Below are 27,108 nucleotides of genomic sequence, written 5' to 3'. Positions count from 1 at the left end.
TTTAAGAGGCACGTTTTCGGCGTCGTAACCTAGGAGACGTTTTGTTTACTTCCGGGTTGTCAAAGTCGAAAACAAGAGGTGCAGCAACACGCCCATGACGCCGAGAAAAGCGGATTAAATTCCCGCAGAGATGGCAGGGGAGTCCGAGGACGAGATACCAGGTAAATAACTGTACCCAAATAACATATGTACCCTTAAAACTAAGTGAATTATGTCTAAAGGGTTGAATTAGCCGTTAACATGCAGATAAAGTTCAGTTTAGCATCTGCTTTAGCTCGCTGGCTAACGGAAAATAAACAGCTTTAGATTAACTTTCTCTGCTTTAATGTAATATGTTATTACTCACAACTAGGTTCAGTATTTCAGGTTATTGGCTATTCAGGATTTTTGTCCTCTTTTCTTTGCTGGCATAACTAAAAGAAAAGTTGGTTTTGAAACGTGTCTATAATTAAATATAAATATGTGTGTAAAACTGAGAAGCTAGTTTCTGATTCGGCTTCATTCATTTAGTCTTTACATAATGCACACACTTTCTTCGTTACTTAACTACGGTGTTGAGGTACTTCTATGTGAGTATTCCCATGCTTTAGAAGGACATTATGTATTTGTATTACAGTATATTTATCTGACAGTTAAAGTCACTGGTCGAAGAAGGGATTTTATCGAAGCAAAAGCAGTAATACCGAGGTGTAAACAATCCTCTGTTACAAGTAAATATCCTGCTGTTCTGAAGTACAAAAGTATTTACATTAAAATAGAACAACTTGAAGTACCGAAAGTATTCACTCTGAATATTTTATATTATGGCATTGTATTATAATTTTTTGATTCATTCATTTGTTCATAACTTCAATGCAGGAGGCTTTTTGTATTGCTTTATATATAATAGTCCTGTATTTGTTTGTTGATTTTGTATGAATCATCAGGATATATGAAGAAGCTTTAGTCTCCCTGTTGAAGACCTATATATTAAAGGGATTCATTGATAGTTAAAATGAAATTTCATTGAATACTTTTCTGAGATTTTATTCCTCTGTCAGAATCAGGGGCAGTTTTCACTTTTGGAAAAAGCAAATTTGCAGAAAACGTCCCGAGTAAATTCTGGCTTAAAAATGACGTCCCGTTAAAGATTGCCTGTGGGGACGAGCACACCGCCTTAATAACAGGTAAGACGCTTAGACCGGACTTGAAAACGTATAAAACCTTTAAATGTAAGAGTTTACTGATGTTGTCAAATGCAAGATGAGCAAGTATTTATCTTTCTGATTACCTGCAAGGAAAATGTTATTTCCCCTACAATCAAATAAGTTTCTGCCTTCATACTTGTGTATTTTATTACTCAAAACATCCAAATGCAGCTCAAACACCTCAGAAATGTTACTTTTTCTCCACAGAAAATGGGAAACTCTTCATGTTTGGCAGCAACAACTGGGGCCAGCTGGGTCTGGGGTCCAAAGTGACTGTGAACAAGCCGACGTGCGTCAAAGGTCTGTCTTTAAAAGAGCTCTTTTTCCCAGAATATTCCCAAACAGCTGAGAGAGCCCTGTGTGCAAATGCTGCCACGGACAGCTGCCTGCAGCCTCTTCAAAGGGACGTGGACAGGGACTATTTTAGGATCAGTTTAAGAATAGAAAAATGATCTGCAAAGTAGTTTTCTTTATCAGTGTGCAAAGTCTTCGTCTGACATTAAGAGCCCCGCTGAAGGAAACCCAGAGATTTGTTCCCATTGTAATCCCAATCTGGAGGGTCTGTAATCTGCTGTAATCTGCAGAGACGGAGAGGCTGCTATCTCTCTGCACTGTGATTAAATATACTCAGGTAGTCAATTTAAACATGAATTACAGTATGAATTTAGAGGTGGTTTTAAGTTTTTAAAAGAAACAATCGAACTATATTTTAAGTTCATTAAGTTCTAATGAAAAACAAATACCTTAAATACCTTCTTTGGTCTACTTCTGTTCCCTAACTCAAACAAATTGAGTTCATTACAGTTTTTTACAATTGCTTAAACACAATTTTGGAAACTTTCCTGGTTTATCAAAATGGTGAGTATGGTCACCATTGTGGTCAGCAAACCAGGTTTGGACTGGGGCTGCACGATGAAAGCTCACGTTGTCCCATACTATAACATACCTGTTTCTTCGATGCTCTGCATCATTCATACGCTCTGGTGGTATGAGAATATTGTGGTCTGTCCAGAAATGTGAGACAATGGGCTGTGTTGTATGGTCCAAGGTTGGCATGATGGTGGAGGTCACCATGCGTATTTGAGATGGCAGTGCACATTGTGATGTTCCCACCACATTCGCCAGGAACATCTATAATGGCTCTGTGGCCAATGGCGTTTCTTCCCCTTCTTCTGGTCTTTGTTAAGTTGAATCCAGCCTCATCTACAAAGATGAACTCATGCGGGATTGCATGAGCATCTATTTCCAGAACTCCCTAGAAACAAAGAACAAAAATCAGTCAACACGGTGTTATCCAGTACACTGGGAAACCATGGTGCATATAGTGTACTGTAGTCAATATTGTACTCACATCCACATACAGTATGCTCTTCTGAGCTCTTTGTGTCTTTGAGGGTTTCTCTCAAAACGCACCTTATAAAGTTGTTTCATACTGATTTGGTTTCGCTCGAGAACGCGAGCCAATGTGGACAAACTGACTTGTTGAATGTTGTTGAATACGGTGTTGTCTTGGATGATGTGACTTTGAATATCTCTTAATCTGATTTCATTACTTTCCAAAACCAAGTTTACAATGGCAGCTTCCTGTACCCCGGTGAACATTAGGCCCGTTCCTCCACCATGGCTGCGTCTCTCAGTCCTTTAGAAAAACAAAAGCATAGGGCACTGCAGCCTGAAGATATTTCCCCCACAGTAGAGTAAATGATACAGGAAACGTGTACAGTAAGTGTATGACATCAGCCATTCATGAAGTAAACAGGTCACCCAACTGATACACTATGAAATGGCGTGTACTACAAAGAGTGAAAGACATTTTGGTTACATACCTGTGCTCCAGTCTAAATGTCCGGATGACAGAGGCGACAGTAAAACGGCTCAAGTTGGGCTGCTCTCTGTCCAGCCTCTAGCATTGTCAGCCCATGGTCGATGATCTGATCAACTGAGGTTGCTCTGATTTCATTTGAAAGTTGTTGTCTTTGGCCATGAACTCCTCTACCAGCTCTACCCCTACCTCTCACTCTTCCTCCTCCTCTCATTCTCACCCTTCCTCTTCCTCTCTCTGCGATGTTTTCCATTGTTGTTGTAAAACACAGATGCTCACCTGTGGTGCTTTTATAGTGCTTACGTCCTGATGGAAGCGCTAACAATTAAGCATTGAGGTGTTTGGCCAGGTGGCAAATATTTTGGCCAATTAGCTCATGAAGTGTTATTTTGAATGGCAGTGTTTTGATATGGCTAACATGTGACTTTATGTCAGATTGTTGTGTCTAATGCGGAGAACCGTGTTCAGTGCATTTAAAAAGTGCCATTTTGATTTGCAAAATGTGTGTAAAGCAGAAAATGTGTTTAGAGTTTTGGAGACTTCAGAAGAGGTTTTGCTCTCTGTGTGTCAGTTGAAATAATTGTGCTATGCATGTCATTTTAGTGTGTTAGCAACTGTAAAAAACTGTAATATGATGAATGTCTTCTGATTGCAGCCCTGAAATCTGAGAGAGTGCACGTAGTGGCCTGTGGGAGAAACCACACCCTGATCTACACAGGTGAGGGTCTGCCTGGTGGGTGGGCCTTATACACAGCTGATATAAAGTGATATAATGTGAGGTCTGTTTTCCTCCCTGCAGCCCAGGGGAGGGTGTTCTCCTCGGGGGGGAACAGTGAGGGTCAGCTGGGGCTCGGGGACTGTGAGGAGAGGACGTCTTTCCAGAGAATCACCTTCTTCGACTCACGGGGACCAATCAAAATGCTCGCTGCCGGCTCGAACACGTCTGCCGCTCTCACAGGTGACTGACAGATATTCATTGTTCCCAGCAGCTTGTGAGCTCTGGGGGAAACTCCTGAAAACAGAATGACAGTGAGGTGTGTGTGTTTGCTGCCCGTCACAGAGGGGGGGGACCTGTTCATGTGGGGCGACAACACAGAGGGGCAGATCGGCTTGGGGAAGGAGAGCCACGCCTACACGCCGCAGGAAGTCAGCGTGGGCCGCTCCGTCAGCTGGGTATCGTGCGGGTACTACCACTCCGCCTTCGTCACAGGTGAGCACCGAGGGAGGGTGTTATTGTGGGGAGGTGTTCTGATTAAAGGAATTGATTCATATATGAATTGTGTGTCAGAGGACGGAGGGCTATACACGTTTGGGGAGTGGGACAGCGGTAAGCTGGGTCTGAGCACGGAGCAGCTGCAGAGGCACCGCCTCCCCCAGCTGGTGGGGGGGCTGAAGCGGCCGGTGACTCAGGTGGCCTGTGGGGGAGGACACACCGTGGCACTCACAGGTATATTATATAGATTTCTGTTTAACATTTTAATGTTTACTTTGCTTTACTAATTATATTTTATTGTTATGGCTTAAATTTAATTGATTTTACATTTTCTTTGAAACAACATTTTCTTTTTTTAATATTTTTTTTATTGTTGTTTTAAAAATAAACTATTAAAATATATATATATATATATATATAATTTATGGTGGTTTTAATAATATATTTAATTATTCTATTATGTATTTTTTATTATTTATTATCAATTTATACCAAATTATTTTGTATATTTTATTGTCCTTGAATGCAACATAGAGGTTAAAAAGGAATATTATAATTACGTTTGTGTTTGTCAGAGGACGATGTGTTCACGTTCGGCCTCGGACAGTTCGGACAGCTCGGTCACGGGACGTTCATCTTTGAGTCTCGGCTGCCGCGACGCGTCGAGCACTTCAAGAAGGGACGAGTGTGTCAGGTGATCTGCGGAGAAAACCACACCGCTGTCATCACAGGTATAAACTTATCAACTCCAGAGTGATGTGAGTGTCGGGTACAAAGTCTCAGAGGTCTGTCTTTAACGTTCAGACGGCGGCCTGCTGTACACGTTCGGAGACGGCCGACACGGTAAACTGGGCCTGGGAGAAGAGAACTTCACCAACCAGTTCAAACCCACGCTGTGTCCACGCTTCCTCAAATACAACGTTCAGGCAGTATGTGTCTCAGATTATGTCCATCATGATTTAAATAACTTCATTCAGACGATTTTAATTGAATGCTGTCTTGAACAGGTCACATGCGGCGGCTGCCACATGGTGGTGTTGGCCCGGCCGAGGGACCCGAGCGCTGCCGCCGTGACTCTGGAGGACGACGACGTGACGGAGGACTTCCTGGAGAAGCCGTACGTGGAGCTTCCGGGGGACATGACGGACTCCTCCACCCTGCAGAGGAGCCTCTCTGCTCGGGTCCGCAGGAGGGAGAGGGTGGGTTCACATCGAGCTACACAGCAGGCTATAGAGAAACAACCTTTACAAACACGTTGGGCAGTCCTGCAGGTGAGTTCCTCTATATTTAGGATCTATAATACAGTTTTATTATATCTCTCCCCACAGGAGCGGTCCCCGGAGCAGTTCGGCTCCGTGTTCGGTGTCACGCCCGGCCTCCTGCAGCCTCCGCCCCCCCTCTGCAGCCACACAAGCAGCAACAGACAGGTGCTGAACGGAACGCACCAACACGGGAGCGCAGGGTCAATGCACCAGGGTACCTACCTCCACCTCCACCTCCTTATCCTCCACCTCCTTTCCTCCTTTCCTCCTTTTCCTCCCTTCCTCCTACTCCATTGAAACGACTGGGTAATGCAACACAGAGAAAGGAGTAAGACTGCTTCATGTAAAAGTCAACCAGGACTAACCTGCCGCCCTGTCCCCTGACACAGGCGACGTGGCAGAGAGCCTGACGGACAGCGACAGCGTGAAAGGCCTCGGGGAAACCTCAGATTTCCTCAACATGGTGAGTGTCAGTGAATGCACCCTGAGGGGGATCTGAGGGGGTGTGGATGTTGATGCTAATTCTCCTTTCCCTCCTGATAGACACACGTGATGAAGATGGACCCCGGTGATAAAACCCTCACACTGTCTCCGGTTCAGAAGGTAACTCACATTTTCCTCTCACTGGCTGAAACACGGCGAGTTCCTCCTTCGTCTGGTTGAGATCTGAGGGTGTTTTTAGTCAACAGAGTTATGAGTTCATTGGTGTTCTGTCTTTCTATCTGTCCTGCATGTCTCCTCTCTAATGCATGCCTCTTTTTCACCCTCTGCCTGCTTTCTGATGGATAGAGGAAGGGTAAGCACGGTAAGAGCTCTAAAGTTCAGATTAGGATGAAGCAGAGCCGTCTGTCTTCTCATGAGGGCAAAGGTGTTTCTCCCCGCCGGGCGTTACCCACCGAGCTCCTGAGGAGCCCGCAGACTCACAGTCAGAACAAGGAGAACCTGATCCTGGCCATGGAGGAGCTGCAGAGACCCGGTAAAAACCAGCAGGGCGTCGGGGACATTAAGAAGGCGGCGTCCAAGCAGCGGCTCCGGCCGGCTGTGGGGAAAAGCCAGCTGATGGAGGTGGCCAGGAAGAAACAGGGTCCTGACCTCAGGAAGAGGGTGGACCCTGCAGGGAACATTAAAGCTGTCCAAAGCAAACCCGTCGCCGTGCAAAGAGTTAGCTCCCGGAGTACACACACACAGGTGCTGCATCTCAGTGATGCTTTAGAGGAGGAGAGAGTATCTGAGGTTAGGTCTAACGAGGGCCCAGACCTCTCTAAGAAATCCAAGAACGAGAGAAACAGAAAAGAGGCAAAAATAAAGGCGGAGGATGTGGAGGAAACTCCCACAAAGGCTTCAAAGCTGCGTCTCCTCGCCGGGGCCGCCTCTCTCACAGCAGGGGCACTGATAGTGCACGAGGTGGCGTCCAGAAGGTCAAAATCTCCTTCACCATCTTTATCAGAGAGCATCAGCGGCAACCTCAACGACCACAGGACAAAGCCCCGGGGCCAGGAGTCTGAACCTCAGGATGAAGAGTACAGCAACAGATCAGCCGTCAGCATCAACATCATACCTCAGAGTCCTGAGGAAAGCAAGGAGACCAGTCAGGAGGGAGGAGAGGAGGAGGAAGAGGGGTCTGCCACAGGGAAACAGCAAGAGGAAGAGGGGGAGGAGGAAGAGGAGGAGGACTCTGCCACAGGGAAACAACAAGAGGAAGAGGGGGAGGAGTCTGCCACTGGGAAACAGCAACAGGAAGAGGAGGAGGAGAGAACAAGTGCAGACGTCAGCGAGAAGGAGGAAGACAGTGACAGCGTTGAGAAGGAGACAGAAGATGAAGAGGAAGAGGAGGACAGCAACACTCTTCAACCAGAGGAGGAAACTGATGTAGGCTATGAGGTGAGTAAGGATGAGAAAGAGGAAGTCCGTCGCAGTGAGGATAAAGTCACAGAAGAAGAAGAAGAAGAAGACAGCAACACTCTTCAAACAGAGAAGGGGGAGGAGGAGGAGGAGGAGGAGGAGGAAGAAGATAAGAGCAGTGCTGAGGAAGAGGAGGAGGAGGAAGCAAGTGGCACAGCAGGGAGTGAAACTGAAGATGAGAGTGAATCAAAAGAGAGCAGAGGAAGTGATGTAGAGGAGGAAGAAGAAGAGGAGGAAGGGTCGAGTCACGAGACAGAGAGCGCAGGAGCAGAGTCTGAAAGTGAAGAGGAAGGTGAGGAAGAGGAGGAGGTGGATTTGGATAGTGACAGTGAGGAAGAGGAGGGAGAAAGTGAGTCCTTGAAGTCTTCGGAGGAAGAGGAGGGAGAAGAAAGTGATGAAGGGAGTGAGACAGAGGGAGAAGAGGAGCAGGAGGAGAATAGACCTGAGGAAGAAGAGGAGGAGAGGGAGAGTAGTGAGGAAGAAAGTGAAGTGGAGGACAGTGAAAAGGAAGAAGAAGAAGAAGAAGAGAGGAAGAGGAGGAAGAGCAGGAGGAAGAAGGAGAGGAAGAGGAGGAAAAAGAGGAGGAAGGAGAAGAGGAAGAGGAAGAAGAGGAAGAGGAGGAAAAAGAAGAGGTAGGAGAAGAGGAAGAGGAGGAAAAAGAAGAAGAGGAAAAAGAAGAGGAAGAGGAGGAGGAAGAAGAGGAAGAGGAGGAGGAGGAGGGGGAGGAGGAGGAGGAAGAGGAAGAAGAGGAAGAGGTTGTCAAAAAGAAAAAGTCTGCTGAAGTCCAGAGAGGTAAATCCAGGAGTAGGCCGAGGTCGGGGGTCAAAGGTCAGGCGGCAGGTGAGGAAGAGGAGTTCTGGGACGACGTGCTGCCGCAGTACCTCAACCTGAAGTGACACCAACACTGAGGAAGACTTCCCTGTGCTCCTATTGGCTAGTGCTCCGGCACATTGTACACGATAGGCTAAGGGGGCAGGACATATCTAAGCGGTCGAACAATCACAGCAGAGCCGGGCAACTGACCAACTTTGAACATTAAAACAATAAAACAAATCTCTATAAGGAGGTGGAGTCAAGCGCTGTAAACAAAACATTAAGCTGCATTTGAAAGGTTTTAAACCCATCACTGGAACAGCAGTCCTGCCTCTGTGTGCCTTAATGCTCTCACACATCCTCTGATCCTCAGGACTCTCTGATCTTCAGTTTGATCCACCTCTCCTCCTCCTCAGGACTCTCTGATCTTCAGTTTGATCCACCTCTCCTCGTCCCCAGGACTCTCTGATCTTCAGTTTGATCCACCTCTCCTCCTCCTCAGGACTCTCTGATCTTCAGTTTGATCCACCTCTCCTCCTCCTCAGGACTCTCTGATCTTCAGTTTGATTCACCTCTCCTCCTCCTCAGGACTCTCTGATCTTCAGTTTGATTCACCTCTCCTCGTCCTCAGGACTCTCTGATCTTCAGTTTGATCCACCTCTCCTCCTCCTCAGGACTCTCTGATCTTCAGTTTGATTCACCTCTCCTCGTCCTCAGGACTCTCTGATCTTCAGTTTGATCCACCTCTCCTCCTCCTCAGGACTCTCTGATCTTCAGTTTGATTCACCTCTCCTCCTCCTCAGGACTCTCTGATCTTCAGTTTGATCCACCTGTCCTCCTCCTCAGGACTCTCTGATCTTCAGTTTGATCCACCTCTCCTCCTCCTCAGGACTCTCTGATCTTCAGTTTGATCCACCTCTCCTCCTCCTCAGGACTCTCTGATCTTCAGTTTGATCCACCTCTCCTCCTCCTCAGGACTCTCTGATCTTCAGTTTGATCCACCTCTCCTCCTCCTCAGGACTCTGATCTTCAGTTTGATTCACCTCTCCTCCTCCTCAGGACTCTCTGATCTTCAGTTTGATCCACCTCTCCTCCTCCTCAGGACTCTCTGATCTTCAGTTTGATCCACCTCTCCTCCTCCTCAGGACTCTCTGATCTTCAGTTTGATCCACCTCTCCTCCTCCTCAGGACTCTCTGATCTTCAGTTTGATCCACCTCTCCTCGTCCTCAGGACTCTCTGATCTTCAGTTTGATTCACCTCTCCTCCTCCTCAGGACTCTCTGATCTTCAGTTTGATTCACCTCTCCTCCTCCTCAGGACTCTCTGATCTTCAGTTTGATCCACCTCTCCTCCTCCTCAGGACTCTCTGATCTTCAGTTTGATCCACCTCTCCTCCTCCTCAGGACTCTCTGATCTTCAGTTTGATCCACCTCTCCTCCTCCTCAGGACTCTCTGATCTTCAGTTTGATCCACCTCTCCTCCTCCTCAGGACTCTCTGATCTTCAGTTTGATCCACCTCTCCTCCTCCTCAGGACTCTCTGATCTTCAGTTTGATCCACCTCTCCTCCTCCTCAGGACTCTCTGATCTTCAGTTTGATCCACCTCTCCTCCTCCTCAGGACTCTGATCTTCAGTTTGATTCACCTCTCCTCCTCCTCAGGACTCTCTGATCTTCAGTTTGATCCACCTCTCCTCCTCCTCAGGACTCTCTGATCTTCAGTTTGATCACCTCTCCTCCTCCTCAGGACTCTCTGATCTTCAGTTTGATCCACCTCTCCTCCTCCTCAGGACTCTCTGATCTTCAGTTTGATCCACCTCTCCTCCTCCTCAGGACTCTCTGATCTTCAGTTTGATCCACCTCTCCTCCTCCTCAGGACTCTCTGATCTTCAGTTTGATTCACCTCTCCTCCTCCTCAGGACTCTCTGATCTTCAGTTTGATCCACCTCTCCTCCTCCTCAGGACTCTCTGATCTTCAGTTTGATCACCTCTCCTCCTCCTCAGGACTCTCTGATCTTCAGTTTGATTCACCTCTCCTCCTCTCAGGACTCTCTGATCTTCAGTTTGATCCACGTCTCCTCCTCCTCAGGACTCTCTGATCTTCAGTTTGATCCACCTCTCCTCCTCAGGACTCTCTGATCTTCAGTTTGATTCACCTCTCCTCCTCCTCAGGACTCTCTGATCTTCAGTTTGATCCACCTCTCCTCCTCCTCAGGACTCTCTGATCTTCAGTTTGATCCACCTCTCCTCCTCAGGACTCTCTGATCTTCAGTTTGATTCACCTCTCCTCCTCCTCAGGACTCTCTGATCTTCAGTTTGATTCACCTCTCCTCCTCCTCAGGACTCTCTGATCTTCAGTTTGATCCACCTCTCCTCCTCCTCAGGACTCTCTGATCTTCAGTTTGATCCACCTCTCCTCCTCAGGACTCTCTGATCTTCAGTTTGATCCACCTCTCCTCCCCTCAGGACTCTCTGATCTTCAGTTTGATCCACCTCTCCTCCTCCTCAGGACTCTCTGATCTTCAGTTTGATCCACCTCTCCTCCTCAGGACTCTCTGATCTTCAGTTTGATCCACCTCTCCTCCTCCTCAGGACTCTCTGATCTTCAGTTTGATTCACCTCTCCTCCTCAGGACTCTCTGATCTTCAGTTTGATTCACCTCTCCTCCTCCTCAGGACTCTCTGATCTTCAGTTTGATCCACCTCTCCTCCTCCTCAGGACTCTCTGATCTTCAGTTTGATCCACCTCTCCTCCTCCTCAGGACTCTCTGATCTTCAGTTTGATTCACCTCTCCTCCTCCTCAGGACTCTCTGATCTTCAGTTTGATCCACCTCTCCTCCTCCTCAGGACTCTCTGATCTTCAGTTTGATCCACTGAAACTCCTCTCATGTTTACTTTGTTTACGTCTCAAACAGGTGGGCCGTGCTCAGGACGTTTCAAACTGTATTAAATGTGTCTCGGACCCTCTTAAAAACGTCTTTTCTATGCCATCTGTTTACTCCTTTCTGTGTGTAATAAATAACTGTGTTTTATTTAAATGTGTGTTGCTTTTAATGTAAGACGACTTAAAGAAAACAACATATCTCTAAATCCAATCAGGGGAATGTACCGTGTTGCTTTTCCTCCTTCCAGGTGGGCTTTCTTTTTATTCTTCCAGTCCCTCTTTGTGTTTATAATCCCTAATTTATCCCCTCTAGCTTTTCCTGATTTTAGCAGATTTCCTGTCGGTCCTCCTTCTTCCCTCTTTATTTTATTTAAATGAACTGTTATAGTTAACTGAAGCTTTGGAAAGACACTATAGGTAAATGATGTTATGCTTGAGAAATCTACAGACACAAATAAAAAAAGTGAGTCAAATAATCTCATAAATGTGGATTTTTTAAGACATGTTATGGAAGCTAAAAATCACCAAAATTGCTTTAAAATAAAAATATATTTTGCCTGTTGTGTCTTACCACAATATGTCTTGTTTATTATCCTGATCATTTCAAGACTCTAATCCAATATTTTTGTCAGGATTTGATAACAGGATTTGCCCCGATGCAGAGCAAAGGTGAAGAGGAAGTAGAAGAGGAAGTAGAGGAGGAAGAGGATGGAGATACATCCGCTGAGACGGAGGGAGCGTCGTCGAGTTTTGACTCCACCGAGGCGCCGACCGAGGACACGCAGACTGATGTAAGCCTGCAGCGACACGATGATGTCTCATATTTCTTTATTATAACTCGTGTTGACGTGATCTGATCTTTCCAGAAGCCTGAAGAGCTGCAAGAAGAGACTAAACCTGAGCAAAAAGGTGACCAAAATACACAGTCATGGATTAAAAAAGTAAAAAGAATTATTTTAACGGAGGCACAAAGTGTAAATAAACAGACTTAATAAAACTCCTTTCACATATTCTGTCTGATATCCACAACAGCTGACATCTCAGAGAAGCACGGCAGCACAGGTGAAGAAAAACCGGCCAATGGGACGACAGAAATAAACTCCAACAGCCAATCAGCAACCAGCAAAAAGGTGCAGTATTAGACCCTTGCTGAAGATAACATTTACTCCAACTCATGAGGGATTTGTTTTGTGTATTTGAACCATTTAAGAAGTCTCCTTGGACTTTAGAAACATGTAGAATTTTGCAGATGAAATGAAACCTAACGCTTGTGCCCTCCCCTCAGCTCTCTCTCTTCAGACGGCTCTCCTTCTCCAGGCCCAAGCAGCCCAACGACAGAGACCCGGCCCCAGCAGAGATCCCGGTCAGCGGGGTCAGAGGAGAGCCTCTGTCTGCAGAGACAGCAAGAGGAGGAGCCCAGCAGAAGCCTGTTCCCTCTGGAGCCAGGAGCCCTCGCTCTGGAGCCTGCACCGTGCTGTGACCCCCGGGACAAAGGGGGCCCCACTCACTTTGTGCGTCCTTGATGTCTAACAAGCAAGTACTTATCCACCCACGGTGCCATGGCTGGTAAATAAAATGCACATCTTATTCTAGTAACATTATGTTACTAGAATAATGTCAGCTTCCATCACAATCTGAAGCCACCGCAGAGACTGAATGTGAGGAAGCAAAATAAAAATCAGTTTCCTTTCAGCTACAGGAGCAAAGGGCGGGGAAACACTGCTTTTCTGCACGCTGCTTAAAGGAAACCTCTGCTGAAAATCCTTTTTACAGCAGGAAGAACACGTGCAAACCTGCATAAATATCCTCCTGCAGCCGATGCATGGGTTCCTTTTTTATATTATATTCCTTTTGAGGATCTAAAGCTGGATATAAGATTTTATATTTCCATTATTACGTGTTTGTGCAGCTTTTAATCAACCACTATTTCTTCACAAATGACCTACAGCTGGGCGCTTTTTAACTAACGTGTGGCACATACTTCTAACCTGAGCATCAACTGTGTGTGTGTGTGTGTGTGTGTGTGTGTGTGTGTGTGTGTGTGTGTGTGTGTGTGTGTGTGTGTGTGTGTGTGTGTGTGTGTGTGTGTGTGTTTGTGTTTGTGTGTGCGTGCGTGCGTGCGTGAATATTAAAGATGTAAATACTCTTATTTATTGTCAAATGGTCCGTGAGCACATTTGCACTTTTGATGTGATCTGTTTGAGAGAGACGCATCAGTTTTATATATCCTGATATATTAATCTCATTTAAACTGAATTGTGTTTTTTAACTTGTTGGATTTCTGTGATATCAATAAATCGTTTTGATACCGAGCTGAGCAATAAGAGTCTATTGGGAAAATTCACTCTGTTTTCTACCACTCATAAATACATGTAGGAGTATTTTCATGTTGTGTTTTATCAGTACAAGATCCGAGTACTTCTACTTTCTTATATATTTCTAACGTCAACAAAATACCTTTAAATAAACGTAGAAGAAGCTGTTGCTACAGTCACATGTTCTTCTCAGATGTAAGTCTTAAACACATATTTTTGAAGATCTATGAAAGAAAACATTGTATAGGTTATGTTTTAATATTTTTTCTGACTTTGTGCGTGTGTTTTAATCGACATAACTCGAGTGAATTAACGTTTAAAGCAGTTCCGTGTTTCCGCCACCAGGCGTCGCTCATCGCCGCTTCCTCTTCTTCGTGGCTTTTTATTTCAGTCTTTGTTGACAGCCCGCAGGAAACTGTGTTTTACTCAAACCCCATTTATTCGTCTTTTTACAACTAAATCACAAACTTTGCCATCAGTCTGAACCCGCTTTCCATGACAGGGATGGAGGAATACCACAGCAGCAACGAGGTTCGTCCCGGTTCATACATCCTGTAGATATCAGCTAGCTTTAGGGAGCTAGCTGCCTTAGCTAGCCACTCCTAAAGAGGGTTTCTGATGTGTTTCTGTGTAAAATCATTATGAAACATTGCATAGAATATCCAGAATTAGCTAAGGCTTGCTAATAATGGTAGCTAGCAGGGTGTTGAAAGTTAGATTGTACTTTATTGTGCTTTTTCTGTTAAAAACGAGCTAGCTGTGACTTGTAATATTAAAAATGCTGTCAGTTTTCGGATCCCTTACCTTCAGTATCATATATAATACAACACTGATATGTTTAACTAAAACTCATGCAATGGACATGTTACTTCAGAAACAATAATCAGAGACATATAGTTTGATTAGTAAATGTATTAAAATGCCTGGGACTTTGATTTATTGGATGTTTTAGATCATAATTACGTGTGAAATATCAGGATACATTCCTCCACTGGCGATTGACTGTTATCTTTCAGAGGTTTTTAATGAGAAAGCTTAAAAAGCAGATCTATATTTGTATGATAACCTGCATTGTCTGTTTTTTTTTTCAAGAGCACTTTCCACTCTGAAGAGGCTGACAGCATTGTGAAAGAGGTAACACTTTGAACTGCTTTTTGATTAAAAGGCTCCTACGCTTTAAGGTGTCGCAGTCCAGAACAGTGTCTGTGTCCTCGGGCTGAAACAGCACCCGGTGACTTCCTCATGACTGTAAACACTGATCGTGTGTGTGTGTGTGTGTGTGTGTGTGTGTGTGTGTGTGTGTGTGTGTGTGTGTGTGTGTGTGTGTGTGTGTGTGTGTGTGTGTGTGACTCTCAGTGCATCGAGAGCGTGGTGGGCAATGACGACTACAGCCAGAGTCTGGTGAACAAATGGACCGCCGGCATCGTGGAGCGCTGCCTCACACAGCTGGTCAAACAGGGGAAGCCCTACAAGTACATCGGTACGTTACAACTGTCTGTGCTCTCACTGCAGGGGGTCAGACATGTAGATATCTCCGTGAGACAAAGACAGTGGAATAAGCTCCTGGGTGTGAGATGATTTCTTTCCTGTTGTTTATGTTTTCCTGCTTCTCCATACAGTGACATGTGCGGTGATGCAGAAAACAGGAGCTGGGCTCCACACCGCTAACTCCTGCTACTGGGACACCACCATGGATGGTATGCAGAGCTTCCACCTCTAAAGTCCCCCTGAGGGCAGCGCAGTTTGAGTCCTGCCGCCTAATGAAAGTCATTTATTGTTTTTAATCTATGGAAATGTTTGCTTTAATTTGTCTCTGCAGGAAGCAGCACCGTGAGATGGGAGAACCGCACCATGTACTGTGTGGTCAGTGTGTTCGCTGTGGCTATCGCATAGGACACACACCATTACTCACACACACACACAGGGAACAGCAGGGTGGGACAGTGCCATGTGTACACCTGCAGCTTGACTTTTAACCACTAAAGGAAGAGCTGCAGAAAATCAACCTGTGTTCCAGCCTCCAGATGCATGCAGACATCAGCTCGTATTTACCCTCTCCTGTCACTGCTTCAGTAGCCTCACCTTTAGCAGCAGCCGTTAGCATTCCTGATGTTGATTATCATGTCAACAAGTGACATGGTTTTATACTCGCGGCTCATTTTGCTGCTGGAAAATAAACATGAAGACATTTATGAGTGAATTGCAGTGTTCAGTCATTTAAAGTCACATAAACATTTCAAGAAAAAAACAACTGCTTATTTGTTCCATCATTTGATTTATTTATCCGTGGTATTTCCTCAGTTTTGTGCCATGTGTTCCGATTAACTGCAGTAAATACTGAGGTACTTCAGTGCAATATTATGGTACTCTTTTACACTCCACCCTGTCGAGTTAAATATTCTACTCAAGAAAAGTATCTCGAATGTGTACTGAAATAGAGAGTCCTCGAGGTAAGAGAGGACACAGTTCCCACTTCTGTTTACATGAGTTACAAAATCATTGATGCAACAAAACCGCTCGACAGTTCAGGTTTATTACCAAAAAAGGAAATTCCCCACGACCCGGGGTGCAAGCAAGGCGACACCATCAAATGTTCTGATAAATAGCAAATACATTTATTGCGCTAGGATATAAAACTGATTGGACACACACTAAACAAGACGTGTACTCCTGTGAAATGAATCGAAGGTCTGGCCGTAAACAAATGGGAATATATTTGATGCATAAAATAAATAACAGCCTTTTTTTTGCTCAATTTAGTGAAGAATTCCGACTCTGTCAATTATTCAGACGTGATCACACCGTGTAAACAGGAGGATGCACCTATGTAAAGAAAAGCTGGAAGAAGTGAAACCGGTGCATGATGCGTCTCTACTTCCGGGTTGTTTTCTTGCACGGCCTCACACTGAAGCTGCCTTGCTAGAGGGCGATTTAGCATTTAGTTTCTTCTCAAACTTCTTGACTCAGAAACACTTGAGCTGCTTCATCTCTGGCATGAGCAAGAAGACAACCAGATGGAAATGGGAAGGCAGGTTTTGAAACTGGTGGTGGTTTTAAATGTTGAAGTAACAAAAGGAGAAGAAGGTAATGTGGAAAAAGCTGCGGGGTGGTTCCTCCAGTTTGAGCAACAACGGCGTCTTTGCTTAGCGTCTGCGCAGGAAGTTAGAAGTTCTCCTTGTTGAAGATGAACTTGACGTCACCCTCGGAGTGAGACAGACTCTGTTTCTCCAGGGACTTCCCCAGCTGAGGGGGGCCGCATAGAAACACCCCCACTTTAGTCCTGAGGACACAGAGACGGAGTTTATCCAGCAGTCAGGACTCAATTTGTGCAGGAAAACAAGACGAACAGCATATCACGTCATCAAATACACCTAAAACATATGAGAAGGGGCAAAATAACCACCAAGACGTAAAGATGAGCAACAAAAAGAGACGTCTAGAATAAGTCCAAACACAACCAGAGTGTCCAAACAACATGCTCTTTACAGGACAGGAGTTGGCCCATTGTCCAATAATCTCCCAGTGTGTGTGCAGTGTGTGTACAGAGTGTGTGTACAGTGTGATAAGGTGAGGGCCTTACCCAGGGTGCTTTGCTGCAACGTTGCTGAACTCATTGTCCCAGTTGGGTTTCCCGTAGAGGGTCTTCTGCTTGAGCCCGGTGATGGGATCGTTCTCCGCCTCGTGGTGAACGCGGAAGTGAGCCGCCTGACGGGAGAGAGACAACGCCCCGTTACAGGTGTGTGGAAGCTATACTGACGGTCCTCCCTCCCCAGGTAAGAAGGGTGTGTGTTACCTCCTTCTCCTTCCAGCGGGTGAGGTAGATGTTGTAGCTGAGGAAGTCCATCACACCTTTCTCCGTCATCTGGGCCTCCAGAGACTGCAGCAGGTCAGCGAACCACTCGAAGGCCTCGGTCTCCGGACACAGCCAGTAGAAGTAGATCTGGTGGAGTAGAGCATCCCATAATCCCTTCTGTTTCAGCCCTGATTCTGTGTCTGTAGTTTAGAATGCTAATGAGCTGCTGCTGGCCACGCCCCTCTGAGACCTGATTGGTTTAAAGAAACACAACAGTGCTCTACAAGGAGATCCAGGTGATCAGGTGGGCGGGGCTTACCTTGGTTTCAGTAAACAGCTGTTGATTATAAGTGATCAGCTGTTTCACACCATTATTTTTCTGCATCACATGGTCTTCCTCCCTCAGTTATTTCTATCATCAGTATCTGAGGATGTTCTGATCTGCAGATGAGGACCATGTGATGCAGTTGAAATCATTAGATCAGGCCTATGAGATGCAGTCCACTCATTGAGTTTAAAGTAATGAAGGTCTAAAGAGGACTGTGATTGTGCTAAGGGTGCGGTTCATAACGAGGCACATGAGGGTCATTGAAGACGAAATAAATAGTTCAAAGCCAGAGGGACCTTATATTCCTGGAAGAACAAACAGGGGCAATCACAAGAAATGTTAACAGGATTACCAGAAAGAAGACTTTCAATCCTAAGAATCGGTGAAATACCTCCAGCGTTTTCTCACAAAAAACACCAGCTGTACCCCCCCTACCTTCTTGGTGAAGACGTCCTGGTTGTTCTGGATCCGTTTGTACCACACTGACTTCAGGATGGAGGCGAAAGGAGTCACACCGATGCCCGCTCCGACCAGCATCACCACCTCGTAGCGGAACACGTCTTCGCTGGCCGTGCCGAACGGGCCGTCGATGGCTATCCTGAGGAAACCCGAGAGAACATCATGTCAGTGTTCAGCGGAGACACGTGAGGGCTCCATTCACAATGACCCAAGCAAGTCCACTGTAGACCTCAGCCTCACAATGACCCCCCCCAGCTGTGAAGAGCAGGAGGCTGCATTCAGAGGTAATCACAGCCCTCCCCCCTTCATATCATTTGTACCCCCTGCTGTTCTTACTACGTACTTGGGCAGCTTCCAGGCGTCCTGAGGCTCCGTCTGGTCCCCGGCGCAGGCCTCGTACAGCGCCTGGGTCCAGTCCCCCACGATGCGGATGTGGGCGCTGAAGTAGTCCTCCTCGGGGGCGGAGGTCAGCGTGAAGGGGTGCCACTCCAGCCTGGAGACGGAGGGACACTGGATGAAGACGTACTGCCCCACCTCCATGTGGAAGCCTTTCCTCTTCATCTGCAGCTCCAGGGTCTTGGAGGGGTGCATCACCACCTGGGGGGGTCATCACAGGTATAATTATTTACTAAGGATTGTGGGATAAATTAGAGCTGCAACACACACACACACATATACACACACACACACACACACACACACACACACACACACCTTGGTGATGACCACCTTCTGGTGCGAGCGGTAGAAGCGCACGATCCTCTCACACACGTACAGGATCATCGGGCCCAGCACCCACTTCCATGTCTGGAGGACAGGTGAGAACATGTGAGTCATTCTAACAGCAGAGTGTTTCCCATGAGCCCCTGCAGCGGGAGCAGCTCACCTGTGGGGGGTTTCCTGCAAACTTGGGAACAGCACAACTGGAGCCGTTGTTCCCCCACTCCTCAACTCGGGTGGAGCACACCTCAGGGTCGTTGGTCTGCAGGCTGGGGAGGGTCTGTCCTCTCACAATGCGCCTGCACACACACATTCATTATACAGGTGATCTTTATTCCACTGTTAACAAAGTGTGTGTGTGTGTGTGTGTGTGTGTGTGTGTGTGTGTGTGTGTGTGTGTGTGTGTGTGTGTGTGTGTGTGTGTGTGTGTGTGTGTGTGTGTGTGTGTGTGTGTATGTGTGTGCGTCTCTCCGTCTCCCACCCAGCGCCGTGGAACACCAGTCCAATGAAGAAGATGACGAAGAGGTGGTGCGTGTACCAGAACACCTCGAAGTAGGAGCGGCGGATCACCTCCATGGAGGACGTGATGATGAGGATGAGCGCCAGCGTGATGGCGACGCCCGTCAGCCCGGCGATGGTGGTGAACAGCACGATGGTGGGGCTCTGCAGAAACACAGCGGGGGTTAGGGTGCTATCAGAGGGGTTTAAAAGCATCCTCTTACTTCTGGAAGACAGTGACATCACTATGGAACACTCACACTCCTCCAAACTAGCCAATTAGAGCAGATTCTGGTTTCAGACAGAGGGTGAACAGAGAGAAATAAAGAGCTTTTTGGACATTAAAGCAGGGAGATGAAGAGGATATGTCCTCTAACAATACTAATCAGCTTCATATTTAATGTTTGGATGACACAGAAGCCTCCTCTTTGTGCTTTTAAATCCAAAGCATGCCGAACTCTGCAAAGAGGAAGTGAGTGCAACGACCACACATCTGAGGACACAGAGGAAGTGGGGGATGAAGTAAGGCCACTTGTTGTGGTAACAGAGCAGCAGGGGGTTCACAGATTTGAGCAACGGAGGACTTCTCACCGTGTTGTTGGTCCTGATGGGGTTCAGGAAGGAGGCGTTGTCTCCGGAGCCGATCTCCGACAGGACGAAGGGCAGGAGGCTGCTGTTCCTGTTCAGCTGCGCGTCCATGAAGTACTCGAAGTTGAACAGGTGGGCGATGATGTGTACGGCTGCAGGAGGAGGGAGACGTTAGAGACTTCTTTTCAGTCATTTCTTGTCTACTTATTTGGTCCCTTTGTTGTGTCTCTTTTTCGAGACATTTGGGGGCTAATCATTGTCACTTTGGGACACCCCGAGTGTGTGCTTCTCTGTTCCCCAGTGTTACCTGTGTGGAAGGCGATCATGTAAGCCACCAGTTTGTGGAAGGTGATGTTCCGGTCCAGCTGCCGAGCTGCTGTGCGGCTGCAGCACTGAACACAGACAGAACAATAATGCAGTATGAAAATAACAAACAGCAGCACTGGATCCTCAGAAGCATCACCAGCTAAAGCCTCTCTACCTGGATGGTGCCGCGCAGGAAGGAGAGCAGGTTCCTGCACACCGGCAGCAGGATGAGCATGCAGTTGAAGTTGAGGCAGGCGGCCGGCGCCCGGGCCCAGGACAGAGCTTGCTGAGGGGGTAAACATGTAATCAGATTACTTCATAGCGCTCTAAATCTACTAAACATACCACACATGCTCGTAGGTTTCCTGCATGATATTTATAGAAAGGCATTGCAGAAAGCTGTTTCACTTCTGCTCTTCACGCAGCTGTGACTCTGAGAGAAACCGAGATAAGCTGAAGGGTTTTACTCTGATCAGATGAATCACCTGTTCAAACACACAGCCTACAAACACTGTGTGGTGCAAGCTGTGGAGAGATGTGAGGGAACAGTCTGCAGGTATACCTGGGAAACACGGCTCATATTCTACTGTCAATACATCATGGTCACTCCCTAAATGAAGTTTACTCCATGGCTCTTTAAAAGAATAGCCCATCTAGAATGAGACAGGGTGGATTGACTGACCCCCAGCAGGACCCGGGTGTAGAACCAACGCTCCAGCAGGAAGGCCATGTAGAAATGCACAAACAGGAAGGCATTGATCCCCAGCCACACCAGCTGGAAAACACAGAGACGCTTTCAGAAATACATTTAATTCATTAAAATAAATTCTAAATCAACCGATAAATATCATAAATATGAGTAAAGGTCTAAATTAGTCAATGAAGTTTAATTAAATGAATTAAAGGGGAATGCTGCATTTATTTAACAGTATTTTCATCACGTAAATCTGGAATTCTGAAATAAATATCATCTTAAAAGACTTGAATCTATTTATTTATACTTATTTTAATATTTAAGCTATGACCTCATGAATGTTATTTAAAGAGTTATTTCATCGTAATATTTATTTGTTTGAAATGTATTTAAATATTATTCCCTACATTAGTAAAGTTATATTAAAAGTCCAGAGAAATAGGCTTTAAACTTTTAGATGTGCTGATTAAAAAATGTCATTCCAAGCCTGTTTATAATATACACTTAAATAGAGGAACAACTAATAAAAATGTGCGTTTGACAAACAGATTCACCAGGATTTAAAGGCAGATAAAACTAATATTTTAAAATCAAATTTACTCACAATAACGAAAATGGAGAGTCCCTCGTTGGCAGCGAAGTTCCCCATGACTGTGATCAGAGAGGAGGAAGCAGAGAGAGGAGAGAGTCCTTTTTAAACCCAGCGCTCACAAGGAAGTACTCCGAACGCTGCGTCCTTTTCAAGTATTCATCGAGCTGAAAGGTTCCTTATCTCTGAAGCACTCCATCAAGGGCGGGAAACAAGGAAGTAGGAGCCGAGAAACAGCTTCAATCACACTGATTCCTCCATCTGCAGATCGGGGGGGGTAGAAGTACTCAGATCTGGTACTGGAGTAAAGTAGAAGTTGTGTGTGTGTGTGTGTGTGTGTGTGTGTGTGTGTGTGTGTGTGTGTGTGTGTGTGTGTGTGTGTGTGTGTGTGTGTGTGTGTGTGTGTGTGTGTGTGTGTGTGTGTGTGTGTGTGTCTGTGTGTCTGTGTGTCTGTGTGTCTGTGTGTCTGTCTGTTTAGGAGGAAGTTGATTCTCTGTGGGGAGGAAGCAGAATATTTCTAAATGTGAAGACAGAAATTAATTGCTCCACACTTCCTGTTTCGAGATGAGCTGAACACCTGCAGCTCACCGCCCACAAACTGAGTGGGACCTCGTCTAGTTATTCATCTTAATCTTAATCTCTTTGCATCCTTTGAGATGAACTGCTTTCTAGTTTAGTCCTGATGCTCCCCTTTGCACTCGCTTTACATTTGAAGAAGTAATCATTCAGTGCCGTTTGTATAGTATTGTGCATCTCTATGTTTGTGTAGCATCTATTAATCATCGTTCTACATCTCTATGTTTGTGTAGCATCTATTAATCATCGTTCTACATCTCTAATGGTTACTTTGCATCTATTAATCATCGTTCTGCATCTCTAATGGTTACTTTGCATCTATTAATCATCGTTCTGCATCTCTAATGGTTACTTTGCATCTATTAATCATCGTTCTACATCTCTAATGGTTACTTTGCATCTATTAATCATCGTTCTGCATCTCTAATGGTTACTTTGCATCTATTAATCATAGTTCTACATCTCTATTGGTTACTTTGCATCTATTAATCATCGTTCTACATCTCTAATGGTTACTTTGCATCTATTAATCATAGTTCTACATCTCTATGTTTGTGTAGCATCTATTAATCATCGTTCTACATCTCTAATGGTTACTTTGCATCTATTAATCATAGTTCTGCATCTTTAATGGTTACTTTGCATCTATTAATCATAGTTCTGCATCTCTAATGGTTACTTTGCATCTATTAATCATCGTTCTACATCTCTAATGGTTACTTTGCATCTATTAATCATCGTTCTGCATCTCTAATGGTTACTTTGCATCTATTAATCATAGTTCTACATCTCTATTGGTTACTTTGCATCTATTAATCATCGTTCTACATCTCTAATGGTTACTTTGCATCTATTAATCATCGTTCTGCATCTCTAATGGTTACTTTGCATCTATTAATCATAGTTCTGCATCTCTAATGGTTACTTTGCATCTATTAATCATCGTTCTACATCTCTAATGGTTACTTTGCATCTATTAATCATAGTTCTGCATCTCTAATGGTTACTTTGCATCTATTAATCATAGTTCTACATCTCTAATGGTTACTTTGCATCTATTAATCATCGTTCTACATCTCTAATGGTTACTTTGCATCTATTAATCATCGTTCTACATCTCTAATGGTTACTTTGCATCTATTAATCATAGTTCTGCATCTCTAATGGTTACTTTGCATCTATTAATCATAGTTCTACATCTCTAATGGTTACTTTGCATCTATTAATCATCGTTCTACATCTCTAATGGTTACTTTGCATCTATTAATCATAGTTCTACATCTCTAATGGTTACTTTGCATCTATTAATCATCGTTCTGCATCTCTAATGGTTACTTTGCATCTATTAATCATCGTTCTGCATCTCTAATGGTTACTTTGCATCTATTAATCATCGTTCTACATCTCTAATGGTTACTTTGCATCTATTAATCATCGTTCTACATCTCTAATGGTTACTTTGCATCTATTAATCATCGTTCTACATCTCTAATGGTTACTTTGCATCTATTAATCATCGTTCTACATCTCTAATGGTTACTTTGCATCTATTAATCATCGTTCTGCATCTCTAATGGTTACTTTGCATCTATTAATCATCGTTCTGCATCTCTAATGGTTACTTTGCATCTATTAATCATAGTTCTACATCTCTAATGGTTACTTTGCATCTATTAATCATAGTTCTACATCTCTAATGGTTACTTTGCATCTATTAATCATCGTTCTACATCTCTAATGGTTACTTTGCATCTATTAATCATCGTTCTGCATCTCTAATGGTTACTTTGCATCTATTAATCATCGTTCTACATCTCTAATGGTTACTTTGCATCTATTAATCATAGTTCTACATCTCTAATGGTTACTTTGCATCTATTAATCATAGTTCTACATCTCTAATGGTTACTTTGCATCTATTAATCATCGTTCTACATCTCTAATGGTTACTTTGCATCTATTAATCATCGTTCTACATCTCTAATGGTTACTTTGCATCTATTAATCATAGTTCTACATCTCTAATGGTTACTTTGCATCTATTAATCATAGTTCTGCATCTCTAATGGTTACTTTGCATCTATTAATCATCGTTCTGCATCTCTAATGGTTACTTTGCATCTATTAATCATCGTTCTACATCTCTAATGGTTACTTTGCATCTATTAATCATCGTTCTACATCTCTAATGGTTACTTTGCATCTATTAATCATCGTTCTGCATCTCTAATGGTTACTTTGCATCTATTAATCATAGTTCTGCATCTCTAATGGTTACTTTGCATCTATTAATCATCGTTCTGCATCTCTAATGGTTACTTTGCATCTATTAATCATCGTTCTGCATCTCTAATGGTTACTTTGCATCTATTAATCATAGTTCTACATCTCTAATGGTTACTTTGCATCTATTAATCATCGTTCTGCATCTCTAATGGTTACTTTGCATCTATTAATCATCGTTCTGCATCTCTAATGGTTACTTTGCATCTATTAATCATAGTTCTACATCTCTAATGGTTACTTTGCATCTATTAATCATCGTTCTACATCTCTAATGGTTACTTTGCATCTATTAATCATAGTTCTGCATCTCTAATGGTTACTTTGCATCTATTAATCATCGTTCTACATCTCTAATGGTTACTTTGCATCTATTAATCATCGTTCTACATCTCTAATGGTTACTTTGCATCTATTAATCATCGTTCTGCATCTCTAATGGTTACTTTGCATCTATTAATCATCGTTCTACATCTCTAATGGTTACTTTGCATCTATTAATCATAGTTCTGCATCTTTAATGGTTACTTTGCATCTATTAATCATCGTTCTGCATCTCTAATGGTTACTTTGCATCTATTAATCATCGTTCTGCATCTCTAATGGTTACTTTGCATCTATTAATCATAGTTCTACATCTCTAATGGTTATTTTTCATCTATTAATCATCGTTCTGCATCTCTAATGGTTACTTTGCATCTATTAATCATAGTTCTACATCTCTAATGGTTACTTTGCATCTATTAATCATCGTTCTACATCTCTAATGGTTACTTTGCATCTATTAATCATCGTTCTACATCTCTAATGGTTACTTTGCATCTATTAATCATCGTTCTACATCTCTAATGGTTACTTTGCATCTATTAATCATCGTTCTGCATCTCTAATGGTTACTTTGCATCTATTAATCATCGTTCTACATCTCTAATGGTTACTTTGCATCTATTAATCATAGTTCTACATCTCTAATGGTTACTTTGCATCTATTAATCATCGTTCTGCATCTTTAATGGTTACTTTGCATCTATTAATCATCGTTCTACATCTTTAATGGTTACTTTGCATCTATTAATCATCGTTCTACATCTCTAATGGTTACTTTGCATCTATTAATCATCGTTCTACATCTCTAATGGTTACTTTGCATCTATTAATCATAGTTCTACATCTCTAATGGTTACTTTGCATCTATTAATCATCGTTCTGCATCTTTAATGGTTACTTTGCATCTATTAATCATCGTTCTACATCTTTAATGGTTACTTTGCATCTATTAATCATCGTTCTACATCTCTAATGGTTACTTTGCATCTATTAATCATCGTTCTACATCTTTAATGGTTACTTTGCATCTATTAATCATCGTTCTGCATCTCTAATGGTTACTTTGCATCTATTAATCATCGTTCTACATCTCTAATGGTTACTTTGCATCTATTAATCATAGTTCTACATCTTTAATGGTTACTTTGCATCTATTAATCATCGTTCTACATCTCTAATGGTTACTTTGCATCTATTAATCATCGTTCTACATCTTTAATGCTTACTTTGCATCTATTAATCATCGTTCTACATCTCTAATGGTTACTTTGCATCTATTAATCATCGTTCTACATCTTTAATGGTTACTTTGCATCTATTAATCATCGTTCTACATCTCTAATGGTTACTTTGCATCTATTAATCATCGTTCTACATCTCTAATGGTTACTTTGCATCTATTAATCATCGTTCTACATCTCTAATGGTTACTTTGCATCTATTAATCATCGTTCTACATCTCTAATGGTTACTTTGCATCTATTAATCATAGTTCTACATCTCTAATGGTTGCTTTGCATCTATTAATCATCGTTCTGCATCTCTAATGGTTACTTTGCATCTATTAATCATCGTTCTGCATCTCTAATGGTTACTTTGCATCTATTAATCATAGTTCTGCATCTCTAATGGTTACTTTGCATCTATTAATCATAGTTCTGCATCTCTAATGGTTACTTTGCATCTATTAATCATCGTTCTGCATCTCTAATGGTTACTTTGCATCTATTAATCATCGTTCTGCATCTCTAATGGTTACTTTGCATCTATTAATCATCGTTCTGCATCTCTAATGGTTACTTTGCATCTATTAATCATAGTTCTGCATCTCTAATGGTTACTTTGCATCTATTAATCATCGTTCTGCATCTCTAATGGTTACTTTGCATCTTTTTAGTCTTTTAACATCTTTTGGTCATTTTTCACGTGTGTGGTTGTTTTGCCTCAGGAAAGTTTGGTTGTTTTCTTTTGTGGTACTGTTAAGAAGTCTGACCCCGGGGTTTGGGTCTGTGCCCAGTTGGTCCTTTCGGTAATCCGTCCGTTCCTAGAAAGGGTCAGAAAATATTGACCAATCTCCTCTCCGGTTCCAGGAGCTTTACGGGGATTAATCTGAGAAATTCATTTTATTTTTGGTTAGATTTTTTGATCATATCGCTGCTCAGGGGATTCCCAGAGAACTCTCCAGAGATTAATCTGAGGTTTTCAAAGCGGCTGTCGACAAGTGATGAGAATATGTCCGCAGCACTTTGGCTCTGATGCTCTCAGCACAATTGCATGATGGAAATCCAACTTTCACTCTGGATTACAGTCGATCAGATCACTGCTGGGGTTTAGTGAGGTTACACCAGGCTGATGAAGGGGAACATGGCGAGCATTGTGTTTGTCTCTGCTGCCTCAGATCTCCGTCTGCAGGATTCATGAGGACAACAAAGATTACTTATATCTACTTATGCAACACGTCACATAACTAATAATAAAGTACATTTACTCCAGCACTAGCATAAATCCATTTAAAGCATTTCTTATTCTCTTCATATGACAGATTATAGTTG

General features: G+C 43.7%; 3 protein-coding genes across 4 annotated transcripts; 2 read left to right on the top strand and 1 right to left on the bottom strand.

Moving 5' to 3' along the window:
- Nucleotides 1–43: 43 nt before the first annotated feature.
- On the top strand, nucleotides 44–8,462 carry rpgrb (retinitis pigmentosa GTPase regulator b). Its single transcript, XM_063877733.1, is given in 15 exon segments — nucleotides 44–161; nucleotides 1,041–1,166; nucleotides 1,395–1,487; nucleotides 3,665–3,727; nucleotides 3,809–3,967; nucleotides 4,070–4,219; nucleotides 4,298–4,456; nucleotides 4,798–4,953; nucleotides 5,027–5,151; nucleotides 5,230–5,421; nucleotides 5,551–5,698; nucleotides 5,874–5,947; nucleotides 6,028–6,087; nucleotides 6,274–7,909; nucleotides 7,912–8,462. Coding segments are annotated over 15 exon segments (3,543 nt in total). The 5' UTR covers nucleotides 44–130; the 3' UTR covers nucleotides 8,283–8,462.
- Nucleotides 8,463–13,744: 5,282 nt separating this feature from the next.
- On the top strand, nucleotides 13,745–15,590 carry LOC134860883 (dynein light chain Tctex-type 1-like). The gene is made up of 5 exons (XM_063877749.1): nucleotides 13,745–13,926; nucleotides 14,488–14,529; nucleotides 14,752–14,875; nucleotides 15,015–15,092; nucleotides 15,215–15,590. Exons 1-5 carry the CDS (start codon nucleotides 13,891–13,893, stop codon nucleotides 15,286–15,288), a joined length of 354 nt encoding a protein of 117 aa, XP_063733819.1. The 5' UTR covers nucleotides 13,745–13,890; the 3' UTR covers nucleotides 15,289–15,590.
- Nucleotides 15,591–15,650: 60 nt separating this feature from the next.
- LOC134860878 (cytochrome b-245 heavy chain) lies at nucleotides 15,651–21,752 on the bottom strand. 2 transcript variants are annotated; one of them, XM_063877739.1, is made up of 13 exons: nucleotides 21,386–21,752; nucleotides 20,770–20,862; nucleotides 20,263–20,373; nucleotides 20,089–20,173; nucleotides 19,785–19,933; nucleotides 19,177–19,358; nucleotides 18,862–18,994; nucleotides 18,690–18,782; nucleotides 18,319–18,572; nucleotides 17,952–18,114; nucleotides 17,189–17,335; nucleotides 16,976–17,100; nucleotides 15,651–16,766 (listed from the first exon to the last, which is right to left on the bottom strand). In XM_063877739.1, exons 1-13 carry the CDS (start codon nucleotides 21,428–21,430, stop codon nucleotides 16,757–16,759), a joined length of 1,590 nt encoding a protein of 529 aa, XP_063733809.1. In that variant the 5' UTR covers nucleotides 21,431–21,752; the 3' UTR covers nucleotides 15,651–16,756. The 2 variants fall into 2 exon arrangements, with proteins under 2 accessions (XP_063733809.1, XP_063733808.1); XM_063877738.1 differs by having other exon boundaries at nucleotides 15,651–16,675; nucleotides 21,386–21,746.
- Between the last annotated feature and the right edge of the window lie 5,356 nt (nucleotides 21,753–27,108).

This window comes from Eleginops maclovinus, chromosome 24 (assembly GCF_036324505.1).
Source record: "Eleginops maclovinus isolate JMC-PN-2008 ecotype Puerto Natales chromosome 24, JC_Emac_rtc_rv5, whole genome shotgun sequence".
NCBI classification, from domain to species: Eukaryota; Metazoa; Chordata; class Actinopteri; order Perciformes; family Eleginopidae; genus Eleginops; species Eleginops maclovinus.
The sequence above is the reverse complement of the archived record's forward strand: the minus strand, read 5'-3'. Positions and strand labels throughout refer to the sequence as shown.